Source organism: Saccoglossus kowalevskii, chromosome 14, assembly GCF_978046115.1.
Source record: "Saccoglossus kowalevskii chromosome 14, keSacKowa6.1, whole genome shotgun sequence".
Taxonomy (NCBI): Eukaryota; Metazoa; Hemichordata; class Enteropneusta; family Harrimaniidae; genus Saccoglossus; species Saccoglossus kowalevskii.
The window spans coordinates 24072254-24091142 of NC_140654.1; the positions used below are offsets into that span (position 1 = coordinate 24072254).

Sequence of the window (18889 nt, forward strand, 5' to 3'; positions counted from 1 at the left end):
ATATGGCAAATCCTGAGGGAACATATTCCAACCAGGCACGTCCAGGAACCAGGACCAATCAAATACAGCATTTCATATATAACACAATCAAAAACAGCAAAAGAAATTGCAACCAATTAGATAAAGCATTTCTCAACGTAGTATTTCATTAATTTTGTGACAGACTTTTATTCATTTTGTTCTGCTATGAGACATTATAATCAACAAACATAGTAACACGATTTCAAATTAAGTGTTATTGATATGTATAATATGCGATCGAATTGAATGTGTAGTTATGACAACCATTGCACTCAATTACATTAAGAATGACAGCATAAAGAGAAGAGGGAGGAGTATGCTGAAAATTCAACAAACATTAATATTTTTATTACATATGACTCTTGGATGATTGACATAAAATTTACAATCACATACATGTGACATCCACTAAATCTATTCTAATCTAGTAGAAACTAAGTAGCTCATGCCATATTGAATCACTATAGCAACAGGTCGCAGCTGGCTATAAAAGCTTGGCTGGCCAAAAAAGGAAGTGAACGCACATATGATGTAATAGTCTAAAGTAAATATCACACATACACTTCTGATTTTTGCCTTGTATTTTTTAACAACAAATACCTGTGCTGAATGTATTTTAAATTTATATTACTGATACATTACAGCTAGAAATTTAAATTTAATTATATAAATTTTTCTCTTTATCCAAACTATCAACATATATACAAGAATACACACAGGGAGAATTTTATTTATATACAGGGGTATGTCCTTATTAATAATCTTATATTAAATTGAACAATATTAAAATACAATGCAGTATATATTTTTAACAGACAAGAATTCAATTTTCTGATTGCTACGTCAGTGAGAACAAGAAAGTGTATACTCTGTGCTCCTAAGGGGTTAGTCATTTTTATTTCCTACTGTTTAGTTGGCTTCCCGTGGTGCTTTCCTTCACTTCTTTTCATGCCCTCAATTTTTTTCTAATAAACAATCTATTTAAATGAGAATGAGTGCAGAAACAAGTCAATAACGAAATTGAATCTGGTGCGATAAAATAACAGTATACAATGTACAAATACGCGTAATGACTAAAAGTATAGCAATACCCCTTCACTCACAGAATCAACACTATCTTGCACATGGCAGCCAAACAACTGCTAATCTAAAACTATTAAAAATGTAATACAATAACAAAGAATTCATAGAAGTCAGTACTTCTGTGTCTCGTTAAATATGCAGGATACAAAAAACTATAAAGATTTTACAAAAATTATTTAAACTGACCTGCAGTTCTCAATATACAATATAGTAAAAAATACTAAAAAATATAAAATATCTACACATTTTTCTTTTATATTAAAAATGGAATGTAAATATTTATTTATTTGAAATGGAATGGCTTAGGCAAAATTGGTTAATATATTAGTTTGTTCAGACATTACAGTATTGATATGACCAGGATGGTGTGTGTCTTGGTTCTTTGTGTTTTGGTTAACTCAGGATCCTTGTGTTTTGGTCTCTCAATATCGGTGTAACTGAAATCAAAATTTATGACGTGTCTAACTTGAAGGTTTGCAGCTAATAAATATAATACAAAATAAATCTCTACAGAAAAACAAATATTCAGGAGGGGAGGTGTATTACACATACTGTAATAACAATAGTTGGGCATTAAATGTGATAAATTTAGAAACTATTTGTGATCAAAGATAGGCATTATTTGTGACCAAGTTAGGCATTATTTGTGATCAAAGATAGGCATTATTTGTGATCAAAGTTAGGCATTTTTTGTGACCCAGTTAGGCATTATTTGTGATCAAAGATAGGCATTATTTGTGATCAAAGATAGGCATTATTTGTGATCAAAGATAGGCATTATTTGTGATCAAAGATAGGCATTTTTTGTGACCCAGTTAGGCATTATTTGTGATCAAAGATAGGCATTATTTGTGATCAAAGATAGGCATTATTTGTGATCAAAGATAGGCATTATTTGTGATCAAAGATAGGCATTTTTTGTGACCCAGTTAGGCATTATTTGTGATCAAAGATAGGCATTATTTGTGATCAAAGATAGGCATTATTTGTGATCAAAGTTAGGCATTTTTTGTGACCAAGTTAGGCATTATTTGTGATCAAAACTGTTCACTATAACTACAGAGACTCAAGCTGAAGGTTTCTTTTCATCAACATCATCTTCATCAAGACCACTTGTTTCACCTAATGCAGCCCTAAGTTCTGTTGAACCAAGACCACCAGCTGTTTTACGACGACGATTTCGTAGTTTACTGAGACTGTACTGAGAACCCATCAAGTTCTCAACTCCCTGTGCCCCTTTCGTTAAGGCTTTCTTCATATCTTTATCCATGCCAGTGATGCCCATTTCACCAAATACCTAACAAGGAGATTAAGAAAATGACAAAAAAGTTAAGTCAAGGATTTTTAGGATGAGGGTAAGCAACTGATGAAATGATATGCAAAAAAGATCCCAATTGATCAGAAAATTGCAAGACAAACATATGTTTCTAGAAATACTAAATGAGCAATTCTGCAAAACTGGTTAATGATTGTCTCTGGCAGTTTTTAACTTTTGGACATTCTCTGACATATAAATAGAAACTTCACCAGTTTCTTGTCTTTGCGTAAAGATATCCCCAACAAAACTTTCCACTATGCGTTTCAACAATATAACAACATAGGTCTCAATTCCATGTAAATTTGTCAACTTTGAATTCGTTTTTTTCCTGACTTTGTAAACTGTTTGTTATCATTTTACAGTCAGCTAGTGTAACGATCTAGACATATAAGTTTTGTTTACTAGACTTAAATTATTTTTTTTCAAAACTTAACTGTGGGGTACAATATGACACCAACTTAGGTCTAATATAGAAGCAAATCTACCAAGTTTTCATTCTCTTTTCCCAACTTTATAGGCTGCTTTCCAACGGTCACTTCATGTGGTCAGATATAAACACTTCTACAACTTCACTTGGAAATCAAACATCATTTAGTTTCCGTTGAAAATCACCAACAATTTCATCACTATGTTCATTTGAGTTTTTCATGCAAGTTTAAAAATTGCTGTAGACCCAGAAACACAATATGACGCAAGAAACAATCATAATCAAATTAGTAACATACACCTGCAATAATGGACAGTGTGTTAACAACCAAGTGCAAATACATACCTCAACAATAGCTCCATCTGGTAGTCTCAGAAAATGACGGAATAATTCTCGGAGTCCATCTAAATGTATTTTATGTATAGACACGTGGGAAGTAATTTCACGTCTTCCTTGTTTTACTTGTCTGTGTTCACCATTAGCATCCCAGACTACTTCCTCTACCTGCATTATAATCATATTATAAGTATGGCATTGATTCCCCATGTACATTTTATTTACCAATTTTCCATTCGTGCACCCTAACATACTGATTCCCTTTTCATGCACCCTAACTTACTGATTCCCCTTTTATGCACCTTAACTTACCGATTTCCCTTTCATGCACCATTAACTCAACTTTTTCATTTACCCTCAACTTACTGATTCCCCTTTCATGCAACCTAAACTTACTGATTCCCCTTTCATGCAACCTAACTTACTGATTCCCTTTTCATGCACCCTAACTTACTGCTTCACCTTTCATGCACCCTAACTTACTGATTCTCATTTTATGCACCCTAACTTACTTATTCCCCTTTCATGCAACCTAACTTACTGATTCCCTTTTCATGCACCCTAACTTACTGCTTCACCTTTCATGCACCCTAACTTACTGATTCTCATTTTATGCACCCTAACTTACTGATTCCTCTTTCATGCACCCTAACTTACTGATTCCCTTTCCATGCACCCTAACTTACTGCTTCACCTTCCATGCACCCTAACTTACTGATTCTCATTTTATGCACCCTAACTTACTGATTCCTCTTTCATGCACCCTAACTTACTGATTCCCTTTTCATGCACCCTAACTTACTGCTTCACCTTTCATGGACCCTAACTTACTGATTCTCATTTTATGCACCCTAACTTACTGATTCCTCTTTCATGCACCCCAATTTACTGATTCCTCTGTCATACACCCTAACTTACTGCTTCACCTTTCATGCACCCTAACTTACTGATTCTCATTTTATGCACCCTAACTTACTGATTCCTCTTTCATGCACCCTAATTTACTGATTCCTCTGTCATACACCCTAACTTACTGATTCCCCTTTATGCACCCTAACTTACTGATTCCCCTTTCATACACCCTAACTTACCGATTCCTCTTCCCATACATAGTCATACACTGCAGTCTTTTGCCTTTCCCCTTCTTCACCTCGCCATTGCTCAGCTTTCTTCACAATATAGGTCAGTTCGTGGACACTTAATTCCAAATCATATGGAACAAAGAACTCCTCACTGAGACCATGCAAACGATGGAAAGTATCCAACATACGGCCATTGTTATGTAACCTACAATAGATATAAATCACATGGTCAATAGGGTCATTAAAATTCACTGTAAAATACACTGTTTGCTGCACTTCATTTTAAAGAACAGAGGTCATCACAGTCGGTCATCACAACATAATGGTTGCTATGAAAAACACACATGACAACAACTATCTACCTTTAAGATATAAATTAGACAGCGCCCTCAGTGCCAACTTTTCCAAAAAATAGATCACTCTCAAACTACTGCAAATGCATTACTACACAGTCCCTCCACAACCGGTTATGAAACACTATTGTCAAAAGGTGTGAACGAGCTTAGATCGAGAAACAATGCGTGTTTCAGCCTTCCAGCTGAAGTGATGACGTCATAGTTCACGCTGAAGCGCTCACACTGAGGTCGGTCGTTGATCGAGTCGAAGAAATCAACGTAGTGTAATAGTTTCTTCAAATATATTTCGTAATTGACGCTAATATTTGAGTTTATTTAGTTTTCAGGAACATCTTGAGTGAATATTAGGTCATGTATGTCGTTTTTATTCGAGGTATCAAATGATTTGTGACTGGGAACTTCAGGGGCAGTTTTAGAATCCGTCATTGCATTTGTGTTATGACGATGTCGGTAGTTTTGACCCAAATTGTTGACACTTTATCGAACATATAATGATAATTTTTCGAATTATCTTAAAATTGAATAGGATTTTACCAGGTTAATTCAGTTTATTGCATTATAGGACATATATTAAAATTGAAATCGTTTATTTCGCAACTCGTTTGTTTTTTTGTGTGTAAAACAAAATGGCTGCCACTCGGTAGATCGGTTTCATTTTTGAAAACGTCGTGCTTTCGTCGCTGATTATATACATATATTCATCAATATTTACTGATAGACAGTAATGCTAGTTTTCTGTTCACATTGATTCTTATTTTGTGTATATTGTTTCCTGAAACAACAGCGATTTTGTATTGTCGCCCGTCATTGCTTCGTTCACTGTTGGCTCGTAATTTAAATCAGACTCCACATCGCGGCTTTCCTCCTCTAAATCTGATGGCCAATCGACATTTTTATCGTCAAAATCGACGAAATCATCGTAGGATTTTCACATTACAGTAATATTTTAGAGCGATCACGGAAGTAGAGACTATGTTGACACGAATGAAAACATTGAAAGTACTCATGCGCACTAAAGAAACGCAATGCTTTGTGGAAGAAATTACATCATCGGATATGCTAATTTTATGTTAATGTTGGGGAAAGATGGCAGAACGTCAGTATTTTACCGCTAGCGAAATAAACAACGATTAAGCGGTTAAATAAACAACGGATTAATCGAAACACGCATTGTAACAATAGATATCTGACCGTTTCTTAACCGGTTGTGGAGGGACTGTGATTACTAGTATCATTCACTGGTTTTTAATTACGCTATTTTCGCAGATAAGTAAAATTCACGAAATTAAATTTATGTGAGTATAGTATGCATAATAACAATGATGTTTTCCTGTGAAACCCAGTGAAATTGTTCAAAATATAAAAATACTAGTAGTCAAATTAAATGTTTTTACTGTTTTATAATTTTTTACTGTTAGCATATACACTGTCAGTGCCACAGTAGTGTTCATCAATGAGAAGACAGATCAACACTCACCGTAAGAAGTACATATAGACAATGACAACGGTTGTAAACATGCAGAATAAGTAGAGGAATATCGTCATAAATATTCCAACTAAACCATTATTCTGAATTCTCACAAAGTTATAATATAACTTAGATGCATCAGCTATGGGGTCATCTCCACTTGAATACACCACTGTCTGAAATCAAATATTCAAAAACATGAAAAGAATTCATGTCGCCTAATTATAGAACATAGCCAACTTATGTCTGTATGGTTTAATGTTTTTAATAAAAAATTACTAAACTAAAGATAATGAATTGTTTTTAGGAACTGAGCAGAATATGGTTATGGGCATTGAGGGGGTTGATTGATCATGTTACAGCCCACATGTCAGCCATTTTGTTTTCATCAGCTCTTTTGTTTTCATCAGTCTGCTTTTATATTGTAGAAAATCAGTATGTTTTTGCTTTTTGCAAAATAAAAAACATATATCAAGCAAAATGTATCTAAACAAGTAAACAACAGAACTGATACAGTCCCTGATGGTACATTTTCAAAGTGATATCTTATTAGCAAAACATGCCAAAAAAGGAGTGTACTATGTGCAAATAGAAACAATTTCTATGATTGAAGATAAAGTCAAGGACATATTTTAGGTTGTCAATTGAAGTTGTTGGTTGTAAAAAGTGTTAAAATTTATGGATATTTTAGCATACTGGTCATTAATTTCATTAAGTAATGAAACAAAAAAAAAACAATTGTGCATACCGGGTATGTATACAAATATATCTTGTCAAAGCAATGATAAAGGAAACACAGTCAGCAAATTTGAATTAACAGATATTGAATGACGTACATCAGTAACACACTATGAGTGATGTTAATGCTAAGTTTGAATGAAATCAGTCAAAGCATGCCTCAGACACTGTTGATGACAAGCTCAAATGTTTTTGGTGTTTTTTTGAGATTTTAATAGTCAACAAAGCAAATCAATGTATATATATATATATATACATCTTTTACTTTGTACACACTTTGAGAAAATTAGTTTCATGCATGTTAAAGAAATTTTTTCGGACAAGCAGATGAATGAATACATGAAACCCAAAACACAAGTCCCTCTTTCTTAACAGCGACTAATATCCGATCTTGGAGAGAATTACATACTGGTAGACATCTGCGACTCAGATGTTAACACCTATCTTGAAAATTAAACATGCTAGCCACACCAAAAATGAATTTGGTTGAATTGTAATAATGATTGATAAGATAAGCAAGTTTGAAGATGATCAGATAAATATTGTTCCAAATAGTAAAACCACAACAAAATAGACATTTTATCTCACATACATTTCCCTAATTTAAAAAAGTAAAGGGCTAAAAGTTGAATTGCACAAAATTTCCATTGAGAAATTATTAACCAAAACAGACGCTGAATTGTAGTAACATGAGAGATGTACTTACCCCAATGATAGCGTCGATAAGTAGTATAAATATTGGATCCAGGAATGTCATTATCCCATAAGCCATGGTAAACTTAGATCCTAATCCAGGATAGGAACCGAGTACTCTCTGGGACAGCCACGAGACACACACCAATAAAATCAGAATAAATATATTGGTGAATGGGCCAATCAGAACGACGGCAATCTCCTCACGTGTGTATAACAGACTCTGTTGATAGTTGAGACTTACAGTATATGGAAGAAAGTCAAACCTGAAAAAAGAAGTAATGATAGGTTAGCAAGGACAGACAAAATGTTGAATTAAGAAGAAAATATACCATTCTTTTTTTACTTATTTTGGGTTAAACTGTTGTCAAATATGCAATTCTGACACAGGACAACAGTGGCTGCTCATGACGCAAAACTTTAAAATCAGCAGAAATAATGATTATGTTTTTAAAATTTTGTTTGGATGTCCAGATTTAAATGAAAATATAACATATTCTGAGCTTCAGCAACAATGCGAGACTGTCCTTTTAACATGATTGGGATCGGGTCACATTCTTCATATCTGTTTCACTACCTCAGTTCTGTTTTTAATAAATCGATTCAATCAAGATCAACACTTTACTCACTTGTTGATTGGAATGACAATAAGATTCAAGAAGACCCACTGTCCAACGTAATGTATGTACATCCGCAGGAACCATACCAACAGTAACATTATCATCATGCCCCAGAATTCACGTGATCGCCACTGAGAGAAACCCAACTCTGCTAAGAACTGACGAGACACATACTCCAATCTCTCATGACCTCGACTTTCTAAGTGACCTTTGGTGGAGAATGGTTTGCTGAGAAAGAAATAAGATCAAAATAAATGAATACCATGAAGACCTGCATTGGAAGTATTAATATAATAATTTAGTTGAAGACTTGTGTGATTTTCAAGGTTAAATATGGAGCAAACAGAGTTTAAGAATCAAATTCAATAGAAACACAACAAAATATACACAATTCACCCATGGTAGCTGGACAAGAGTATTTAAAAACACAGGGTTTGTTTGAAGAAAGATTGCAGCAAGGAGTCATGGGACTGTCTTTTGCTTTCTATTACAAGATTACCTTAGCTGGAGATGCTGCTTTCTACCACCATGCAAAGTCATCACATCGCAGGGGTCCCATGCAACGTATACAACACAACATCTGTGATACAACTAATATTGGTACTCACTGTACAGTAAAGTCATCACATCGCATGGGTCCCATGCAACGTATACAACACAACATCTGTGATACAACTAATATTGGTACTCACTGTACAGCAAAGTCATCACATCGCATGGGTCCCATGCAACGTATACAACACAACATCTGTGATACAACTAATATTGGTACTCACTGTACAGTAAAGTCATCACATCGCATGGGTCCCATGCAACGTATACAACACAACATCTGTTATACAACTAATATTGGTACTCACTGTACAGCAAAGTCATCACATCGCATGGGTCCCATGCAACGTATACAACACAACATCTGTTATACAACTAATATTGGTACTCACTGTACAGCAAAGTCTTCACATCGCATGGGTCCCATGCAACGTATACAACACAACATCTGTTATACAACTAATATTGGTACTCACTGTACAGCAAAGTCTTCACATCGCATGGGTCCCATGCAACGTATACAACACAACATCTGTTATACAACTAATATTGGTACTCACTGTACAGCAAAGTCATCACATCGCATGGGTCCCATGCAACGTATACAACACAACATCTGTTATACAACTAATATTGGTACTCACTGTACAGCAAAGTCTTCACATCGCATGGGTCCCATGCAACGTATACAACACAACATCTGTGATACAACTAATATTGGTACTCACTGTACAGCAAAGTCATCACATCGCATGGGTCCCATGCAACGTATACAACACAACATCTGTTATACAACTAATATTGGTACTCACTGTACAGCAAAGTCATCACATCGCATGGGTCCCATGCAACGTATACAACACAACATCTGTGATACAACTAAGATTGGTACTCACTGTACAGCAAAGTCTTCACATCGCATGGGTCCCATGCAACGTATACAACACAACATCTGTGATACAACTAATATTGGTACTCACTGTACAGTAAAGTCATCACATCGCATGGGTCCCATGCAACGTATACAACACAACATCTGTTATACAACTAATATTGGTACTCACTGTACAGCAAAGTCATCACATCGCATGGGTCCCATGCAACGTATACAACACAACATCTGTGATACAACTAATATTGGTACTCACTGTACAGTAAAGTCATCACATCGCATGGGTCCCATGCAACGTATACAACACAACATCTGTTATACAACTAATATTGGTACTCACTGTACAGCAAAGTCTTCACATCGCATGGGTCCCATGCAACGTATACAACACAACATCTGTGATACAACTAATATTGGTACTCACTGTACAGCAAAGTCATCACATCGCATGGGTCCCATGCAACGTATACAACACAACATCTGTGATACAACTAAGATTGGTACTCACTGTACAGTAAAGTCATCACATCGCATGGGTCCCATGCAACGTATACAACACAACATCTGTGATACAACTAAGATTGGTACTCACTGTACAGCAAAGTCATCACATCGCATGGGTCCCATGCAACGTATACAACACAACATCTGTGATACAACTAATATTGGTACTCACTGTACAGTAAAGTCATCACATCGCATGGGTCCCATGCAACGTATACAACACAACATCTGTGATACAACTAATATTGGTACTCACTGTACAGCAAAGTCATCACATCGCATGCGTCCCATGCAACGTATACAACACAACATCTGTTATACAACTAATATTGGTACTCACTGTACAGCAAAGTCATCACATCGCATGGGTCCCATGCAACGTATACAACACAACATCTGTGATACAACTAATATTGGTACTCACTGTACAGCAAAGTCTTCACATCGCATGGGTCCCATGCAACGTATACAACACAACATCTGTGATACAACTAAGATTGGTACTCACTGTACAGCAAAGTCTTCACATCGCATGGGTCCCATGCAACGTATACAACACAACATCTGTGATACAACTAATATTGGTACTCACTGTACAGCAAAGTCATCACATCGCATGGGTCCCATGCAACGTATACAACACAACATCTGTGATACAACTAAGATTGGTACTCACTGTACAGTAAAGTCATCACATCGCATGGGTCCCATGCAACGTATACAACACAACATCTGTGATACAACTAAGATTGGTACTCACTGTACAGCAAAGTCATCACATCGCATGGGTCCCATGCAACATATACAACACAACATCTGTTATACAACTAATATTGGTACTCACTGTACAGCAAAGTCTTCACATCGCATGGGTCCCATGCAACGTATACAACACAACATCTGTGATACAACTAATATTGGTACTCACTGTACAGTAAAGTCATCACATCGCATGGGTCCCATGCAACATATACAACACAACATCTGTTATACAACTAATATTGGTACTCACTGTACAGCAAAGTCTTCACATCGCATGGGTCCCATGCAACGTATACAACACAACATCTGTGATACAACTAATATTGGTACTCACTGTACAGTAAAGTCATCACATCGCATGGGTCCCATGCAACGTATACAACACAACATCTGTTATACAACTAATATTGGTACTCACTGTACAGCAAAGTCATCACATCGCATGGGTCCCATGCAACGTATACAACACAACATCTGTTATACAACTAATATTGGTACTCACTGTACAGCAAAGTCATCACATCGCATGGGTCCCATGCAACGTATACAACACAACATCTGTGATACAACTAATATTGGTACTCACTGTACAGCAAAGTCATCACATCGCATGGGTCCCATGCAACGTATACAACACAACATCTGTGATACAACTAATATTGGTACTCACTGTACAGCAAAGTCATCACATCGCATGGGTCCCATGCAACGTATACAACACAACATCTGTTATACAACTAATATTGGTACTCACTGTACAGCAAAGTCATCACATCGCATGGGTCCCATGCAACGTATACAACACAACATCTGTTATACAACTAATATTGGTACTCACTGTACAGCAAAGTCATCACATCGCATGGGTCCCATGCAACGTATACAACACAACATCTGTTATACAACTAATATTGGTACTCACTGTACAGCAAAGTCATCACATCGCATGGGTCCCATGCAACGTATACAACACAACATCTGTTATACAACTAATATTGGTACTCACTGTACAGCAAAGTCATCACATCGCATGGGTCCCATGCAACGTATACAACACAACATCTGTTATACAACTAATATTGGTACTCACTGTACAGCAAAGTCATGAAGCTCAAGCTCTTCTAAATGGGTCAGTTTTCGTTTTCTCTTTTTTTTACCAAGTAAAGCTGTCTTCGGCAGCATGGAATACAACTTCTTGGTGTACACGTCTATAGGATTATTCACGTGTTTCTATGGGAGCAAATATATGATACATGAAATCACAATGCACTGTAGAGAGCTTTTGGGAGCGTTTTTGGTTATCTGTCAGTTAAGCTCAACCCCTGTGAGCGATAAAGTCATATTCGTAATACTAGTCAGAAATATGTGTATTACATGTCCTATTCTCTAAGACAAGCCTACGTCACAAACTGGTCAAAATTCCCCAAACATTGCCAGCAACCAATCACAATAAACAATAGCTTTCCCTGACGATAATACTTAGCAACGTTATTTCCCCCACGCTGACTTGAAAAATCTTTTGTTTTTGTCTCGTTTCTGTTTCCGGTCTGTCTTAGAGAATGAATTAATATACCACGGTACATGAAGTTTGCTCTCTAAAACTATCACAGGCATCATCCGTTAAGAAGAGTCTGCCAATATTTGCTGAATATTCAAACAACTGTTTGATAGGTAGCTATGGTCCAAACAAGCGATAATGGTCAATACACACTTCACTGAACCAAAAAATACCTCTGATATTCCTATTCTAAAACATGTATTGCATTTGCAAACAAATAAAGTCAAGTAATATATCCAATGTTATCATTACCTTGTAATAGACACCTTGCTCTCCAGCCACAGCAATGAAATCTTCTTGTTTCTTCAGTAAGTAAGCAGCCTCTTCATCATAATCAGACTCGTTATCAGACTCAATCTTTTCAGTTTTTTCCATGATTTTACGTGATCCTATCACGGTAATTGGACGGACACCACTACCCGCAGATCGTTGACGTAAACCGTCAGCTGAAACTGACACATCAGATTCCTGAAAGCAATAACATTTGTTATGATTACTTATTATGATTATGATTATGATTACTTATGGAAAATAAAATTGATGTAATCATCAGGGGTTTTTCTAGAAAAAAAATGCAAGAGGGAACACTGAAATTTAGCGGCGCCACCAAGTAGGGGAGATAGGGTTCTCCCTACCAGGGTGTGGAGTTTTTGAAAATTCTAGGCTAAAATGGAGAATTCTATGGCTTTCTTGGGGCCAAAATTACTATCACACAGGTCACAGTTGAAGACTGTGGCCACATGTGATCTCTGGTCAATCAGAATTTTATGGTTGCCAGGGGATCTGCTCCCCAGGGTAAGGGGGCGCATGGCCATGGCATGTTTACAAAAATCCCTAATACAGCATGTGAAATAGATCAAGACGTGTAGATGATAATGACACTGCATGAAATATTTTTGTGACAGTTCCAGACATTGAATGTCACTTTTTCTGTGGAAATTGCAAGTATAAGAACTGATATACATATATAGTGCATTTTGTCACAGAAATTATCTCTAAACTGTATATTTGGGACGATTTACAATTTACATAAATAAATTTTTTGTGGGACTATGTGATATACTTGCGTCATTTCTTAACGTTGTTGAGAATACTATAAAAATGCCTCTTGCATTGTGTACATTTCATCACTAGATCAAGTACAATTTTACCCTAGATCTAGTACAATTTTACCCTAGATCAAGTACTATTTTACCCTAGATCTAGTACTATTTTACCCTAGATCTAGTACTATTTTATCCTAGATCTAGTACTATTTTACCCTAGATCTAGTACTATTTTATCCTAGATCTAGTACTATTTTACCCTAGATCTAGTACTATTTTATCCTAGATCTAGTACTATTTTACCCTAGATCTAGTACTATTTTATCCTAGATCTAGTACTATTTTACCCTAGATCTAGTACTATTTTATCCTAGATCTAGTACTATTTTACCCTAGATCTAGTACAATTTTACCCTAGATCTAGTACTATTTGACCCTAGATCTAGTACTATTTGACCCTAGATCTAGTACTATTTTATCCTAGATCTAGTACTATTTTACCCTAGATCTAGTACTATTTTACCCTAGATCTAGTACAATTTTACCCTAGATCTAGTACTATTTTACCCTAGATCTAGTACTATTTTACCCTAGATCTAGTACAATTTTACCCTAGATCTAGTACTATTTTACCCTAGATCTAGTACTATTTTACCCTAGATCTAATACAATTTTACCCTAGATCTAGTACAATTTTACCCTAGATCTAGTACAATTTTACCCTAGATCTAGTACTATTTTACCCTAGATCTAGTACTATTTTACCTAGATCTAGTACAATTTTACCCTAGATCTAGTACAATTTTACCCTAGATCTAGTACAATTTTACCCTAGATCTAGTACTATTTGACCCTAGATCTAGTACTATTTTACCCTAGATCTAGTACTATTTTATCCTAGATCTAGTACTATTTTATCCTAGATCTAGTACTATTTTACCCTAGATCTAGTACTATTTTACCCTAGATCTAGTACTATTTTACCCTAGATCTAGTACTATTTTACCCTAGATCTAGTACTATTTTACCCTAGATCTAGTACTATTTTACCCTAGATCTAGTACTATTTTACCCTAGATCTAGTACAATTTTACCCTAGATCTAGTACTATTTTACCCTAGATCTAGTACTATTTTACCCTAGATCTAGTACAATTTTACCCTAGATCTAGTACAATTTTACCCTAGATCTAGTACAATTTTACCCTAGATCTAGTACTATTTTACCCTAGATCTAGTACACTTTTACCCTAGATCTAGTACTATTTTACCCTAGATCTAGTACTATTTTACCCTAGATCTAGTACAATTTTACCCTAGATCTAGTACTATTTGACCCTAGATCTAGTACTATTTGACCCTAGATCTAGTACAATTTTACCTTAGATCTAGTACTATTTTACCCTAGATCTAGTACTATTTTACCCTAGATCTAGTACAATTTTACCCTAGATCTAGTACTATTTTACCCTAGATCTAGTACTATTTTACCCTAGATCTAGTACAATTTTACCCTAGATCTAGTACTATTTTACCCTAGATCTAGTACTATTTGACCCTAGATCTAGTACTATTTGACCCTAGATCTAGTACAATTTTACCCTAGATCTAGTACTATTTGACCCTAGATCTAGTACTATTTTACCCTAGATCTAGTACTATTTTACCCTAGATCTAGTACAATTTTACCCTAGATCTAGTACAATTTTACCCTAGATCTAGTACTATTTGACCCTAGATTTAGTACAATTTTACCCTAGATCTAGTACAATTTTACCCTAGATCTAGTACTATTTTACCTTAGATCTAGTACTATTTTACCCTAGATCTAGTACTATTTTACCCTAGATCTAGTACAATTTTACCCTAGATCTAGTACTATTTGACCCTAGATTTAGTACAATTTTACCCTAGATCTAGTACAATTTTACCCTAGATCTAGTACTATTTGACCCTAGATTTAGTACAATTTTACCCTAGATCTAGTACTATTTGACCCTAGATCTAGTACTATTTTATCCTAGATCTAGTACTTTTTTACCCTAGATCTAGTACAATTTTACCCTAGATCTAGTACTATTTTACCCTAGATCTAGTACTATTTTACCCTAGATCTAGTACTATTTTACCCTAGATCTAGTACAATTTTACCCTAGATCTAGTACAATTTTACCCTAGATCTAGTACTATTTGACCCTAGATTTAGTACAATTTTACCCTAGATCTAGTACTATTTTACCCTAGATCTAGTACTATTTTGGAATAGTGCTACTCGCACCGACCAATTGTTCTATGTCTATTTCAACACACATAAATTCATGGCAACAACTACCATGTTACCGGTAATCAGTCACAAATACTTTTATCATATCACATAGAGCATAATGATGACATTTAATACAAACACTATAAACCATAACATCAGTAACACAACTCCAACTGACTGTAGTTAAAGCAGTATTGTCTGACAAGTTTTACTTGAAGTCCATAACAATTGTGTACCATCAGCAAAAACATATTTGAATGAGTAATTCCTAGCAAATTAATGATTACTGCTGTTGATTTGTTTGTGATAGAGTTTTCAGTATCTTAGGGCATATTGAAATCACAGAACTGACCTTGATTGCTTTCTTGTTGATACTATCATCACTACCAGTGGGGAATTTCTTTGCGCTGTCATTGGATGGATTACTGGTATCCCCCAAACTCACTTTAGAACCATTGCTATTAATACCTGCAACATAAATCAAAGAATGCTAAATCATAAAAAGCACCCTCTACAGTCCAAAGAATCAAATTACTTTTTCTAATCAATATCTCAATGCGCATACAAGAATGATAAAAATAATAATTCATATTTATATAGACTTGTGTTTACTTTTATTTAAAATGTACATTCATTGTAAGTTGATAGTGAATCATACCTTCAAGTGAATTGAGATCTGGTCTAGATCCAGCAACAGGTAGTTCTCCATCCACTGGGTCTTCAGCTCCTTTGATTCTATCAGGAAAACTCAAAATACTGGATGAGAACTGTAGCTCCACTTCATACTCCTTCTGACCAGCTAAATATCTAAAAAAAAACACATAAAAAACATAAAAACAGTTTCAGCATATATTCTAGTCATAGAAACAAGATGTTAGAAGCCAACGTTTGAATGTAAGTTATTCCTGTTTGCTATAACTTACAGGATGTGTTTATATTTATCATAGAAGGTAGTAGCGAAGGAAAGGACTTGTTTTATCCAGTTTTATTTCTTTAGTTTCTTAAGTTTCAGGCCTTATCGTCATTGTACGTATAGGCTAAGATTTAAAGCGAGAGGGTTGTGACCTGCGCATGTGTGGGAATTGAGTCCCAAACAACGATAACAACATACGCTAAGAATGCAAGGGCTCATGGGAAGACGCTTATTTGTAAACAATGACACGCTATGGCCACCTGACGCATGCGTAGGTGAAGACTCCCTCGCTTTAAGCTAATCACATATGTCTGCATATCGGCTACACCCAATTGCGCAAGGGAGTAAACAGCAGTTAGCACATCCTAATAAACACCCAAATTTACATATATACAAATCCCCAGTTCATTTAAAAAATGATTTCTCAGTACAGTGCCCAGGAAGGTATACATGTTAGTTCTATGGTTATAAAACAATACCAAAACAAATTCAGAAAGTGCAGATTGAAGAATAACAGGAACGTTTATGACTTCTTAGCCCGTGCTAAGGAGCTGTGCGCGAAGACAACTAATTAGAAAATCAAGATAGGAATTTGAATAATCCAGTGTGACAGCGGAGTTGACCTTTAGTGGAAGTATTATTATTTAGTGCTACAACAGATTCTGTCAGTTTTCTTCTCATAGAACACACAACAAAACAATTTAAACATAATTATGAAACAATGAGATGCGAAATAGTTTGAGTTAAGGGCAACATAGAATTTTGTTTTGTTTAACGTTGTATATTTCCTGCAATTTAAAGTTACTAATTTTGAACGTTCAACAAAAACAAAATTATAGGTTGCCAGTTAGTTGAAGTTCTGTTAACTGTGAATTGATCATTGAGTTACAATTTGGGCATGGTTTTGCAAAAATGGGCTAGGTTCGGAAATATGGGTGTGGTCATTTTTGTAACTCGATGTTCGTAACTCAAGGTCCGTAACTCACACAATTCAGCATCTCTGAAACAATTTAAACGTAGTTACATTGCCCAAATATTCATAAACACAACTACCGGTATGTATAGTTCACCTTGCGTTAGCACCCGGAAGCAATGAGAATTGTGGAAATCAAAAAAGAAACTACAAGATCTTTCCTAGAATCTAATATACAAATATTTAAGCAACTGATAGGATTACCTAAAATGCTCATTATATAGGGCAGTTGTGTGTTTAAGGTGAACTATATGAAACCCACCTTTGTAGTTTAACAACTTCAATATATAAATTACACAACCAATGGTCAATGTCAGATGCTATTAATTTCTCTATCGTCTCGTGTTTCTCAATACGTGGATCCATCTCACCTCGTAAAAACGGTACTTTGTACCTAAAAATTAAAGAAATACGATAATTAATGCCGCATCAACAATACATATAGAAATGAGACACAAGGTGTTATGTCAACTATTAATTGGATTAAATGTACGAGAGTTAAATGTGGTTAAACTAATTATCAAACAGACTATTAAGAAAAGTTTGCTTACAAAAAAAAAAGGTGTTGATTTAAATATTTTAAGTTTACACTGTGTACAATCTGGATTGTTGTTGCTGTGTTTTAATATAAATAGAATTGGGCTTTGTTATTAAGCCATTATAAAGAAGTACTATCAGATTGCCTTGATAGATACAGGAAACAGGCAATCCTGGTTTTATGATGTGGGATTTCAAATGAAAATTCCAAAAATGACTGAAAATATCTGCCTAGCATTAATTTCTGTGAACTGTTTAATTTTCACCATTGGAAATTTTTGAATTTGTTTTCATGGCATTCATGAAGACAACATTTTGTTAAAGTTGCTGACACTCCATGTCGTGGGAGACTAGAGAAATTTCACTACAAGGAAATTTTTGTGATTTCCATTGACTTGCAAAATTTGCTAAAATTTGTTGTTTATAGTACCGGTATGTTCTTTGCTTGTATAACTATAGTAATGTGGTTAAAAGTTATTTTTGGAAAGACTGAACTCACTTTCCATCAATGATGTTGAACTGGGCATCACATATAGGAAACACACCCCATCCAACCACCTTGTCAACCGGTAATAGCGAACCGCGTAATAAAAATAACTCAAACATCAAAATCATGCCAGGACGCACATCAGGTTTGGACGGACATACGGTGAACACGCTCTGATCAAGCTGTAAGAAATACACAAGACGTGTATATACAAGAATATCAACAATTATCGAAAAAAGAAAAATGCATTGAAAATAA

At 35.3% G+C, this 18889-nt stretch overlaps 1 protein-coding gene across 2 annotated transcripts in view; it reads right to left on the reverse strand.

Annotated features, from left to right (window-relative positions):
* Positions 1-143: 143 nt before the first annotated feature.
* The window catches only part of LOC100373469 (uncharacterized), a 30790-nt gene continuing 12044 nt past the window's right edge, over positions 144-18889 (reverse strand). For both annotated transcript variants that reach the window (XM_085508057.1, XM_085508058.1), the window contains exons 11-22: positions 18644-18813; positions 17870-18001; positions 16380-16528; positions 16074-16189; positions 12663-12878; positions 11943-12082; positions 8152-8370; positions 7536-7788; positions 6101-6267; positions 4277-4472; positions 3195-3353; positions 144-2401 (exon numbers count right to left, since the gene is read on the reverse strand). In XM_085508057.1, coding sequence (XP_085364183.1) covers positions 2171-2401; positions 3195-3353; positions 4277-4472; positions 6101-6267; positions 7536-7788; positions 8152-8370; positions 11943-12082; positions 12663-12878; positions 16074-16189; positions 16380-16528; positions 17870-18001; positions 18644-18813 — 2148 coding nt within the window. In that variant the 3' untranslated portion in view covers positions 144-2170. The remainder of the gene's footprint in view (positions 2402-3194; positions 3354-4276; positions 4473-6100; positions 6268-7535; positions 7789-8151; positions 8371-11942; positions 12083-12662; positions 12879-16073; positions 16190-16379; positions 16529-17869; positions 18002-18643; positions 18814-18889) is intronic.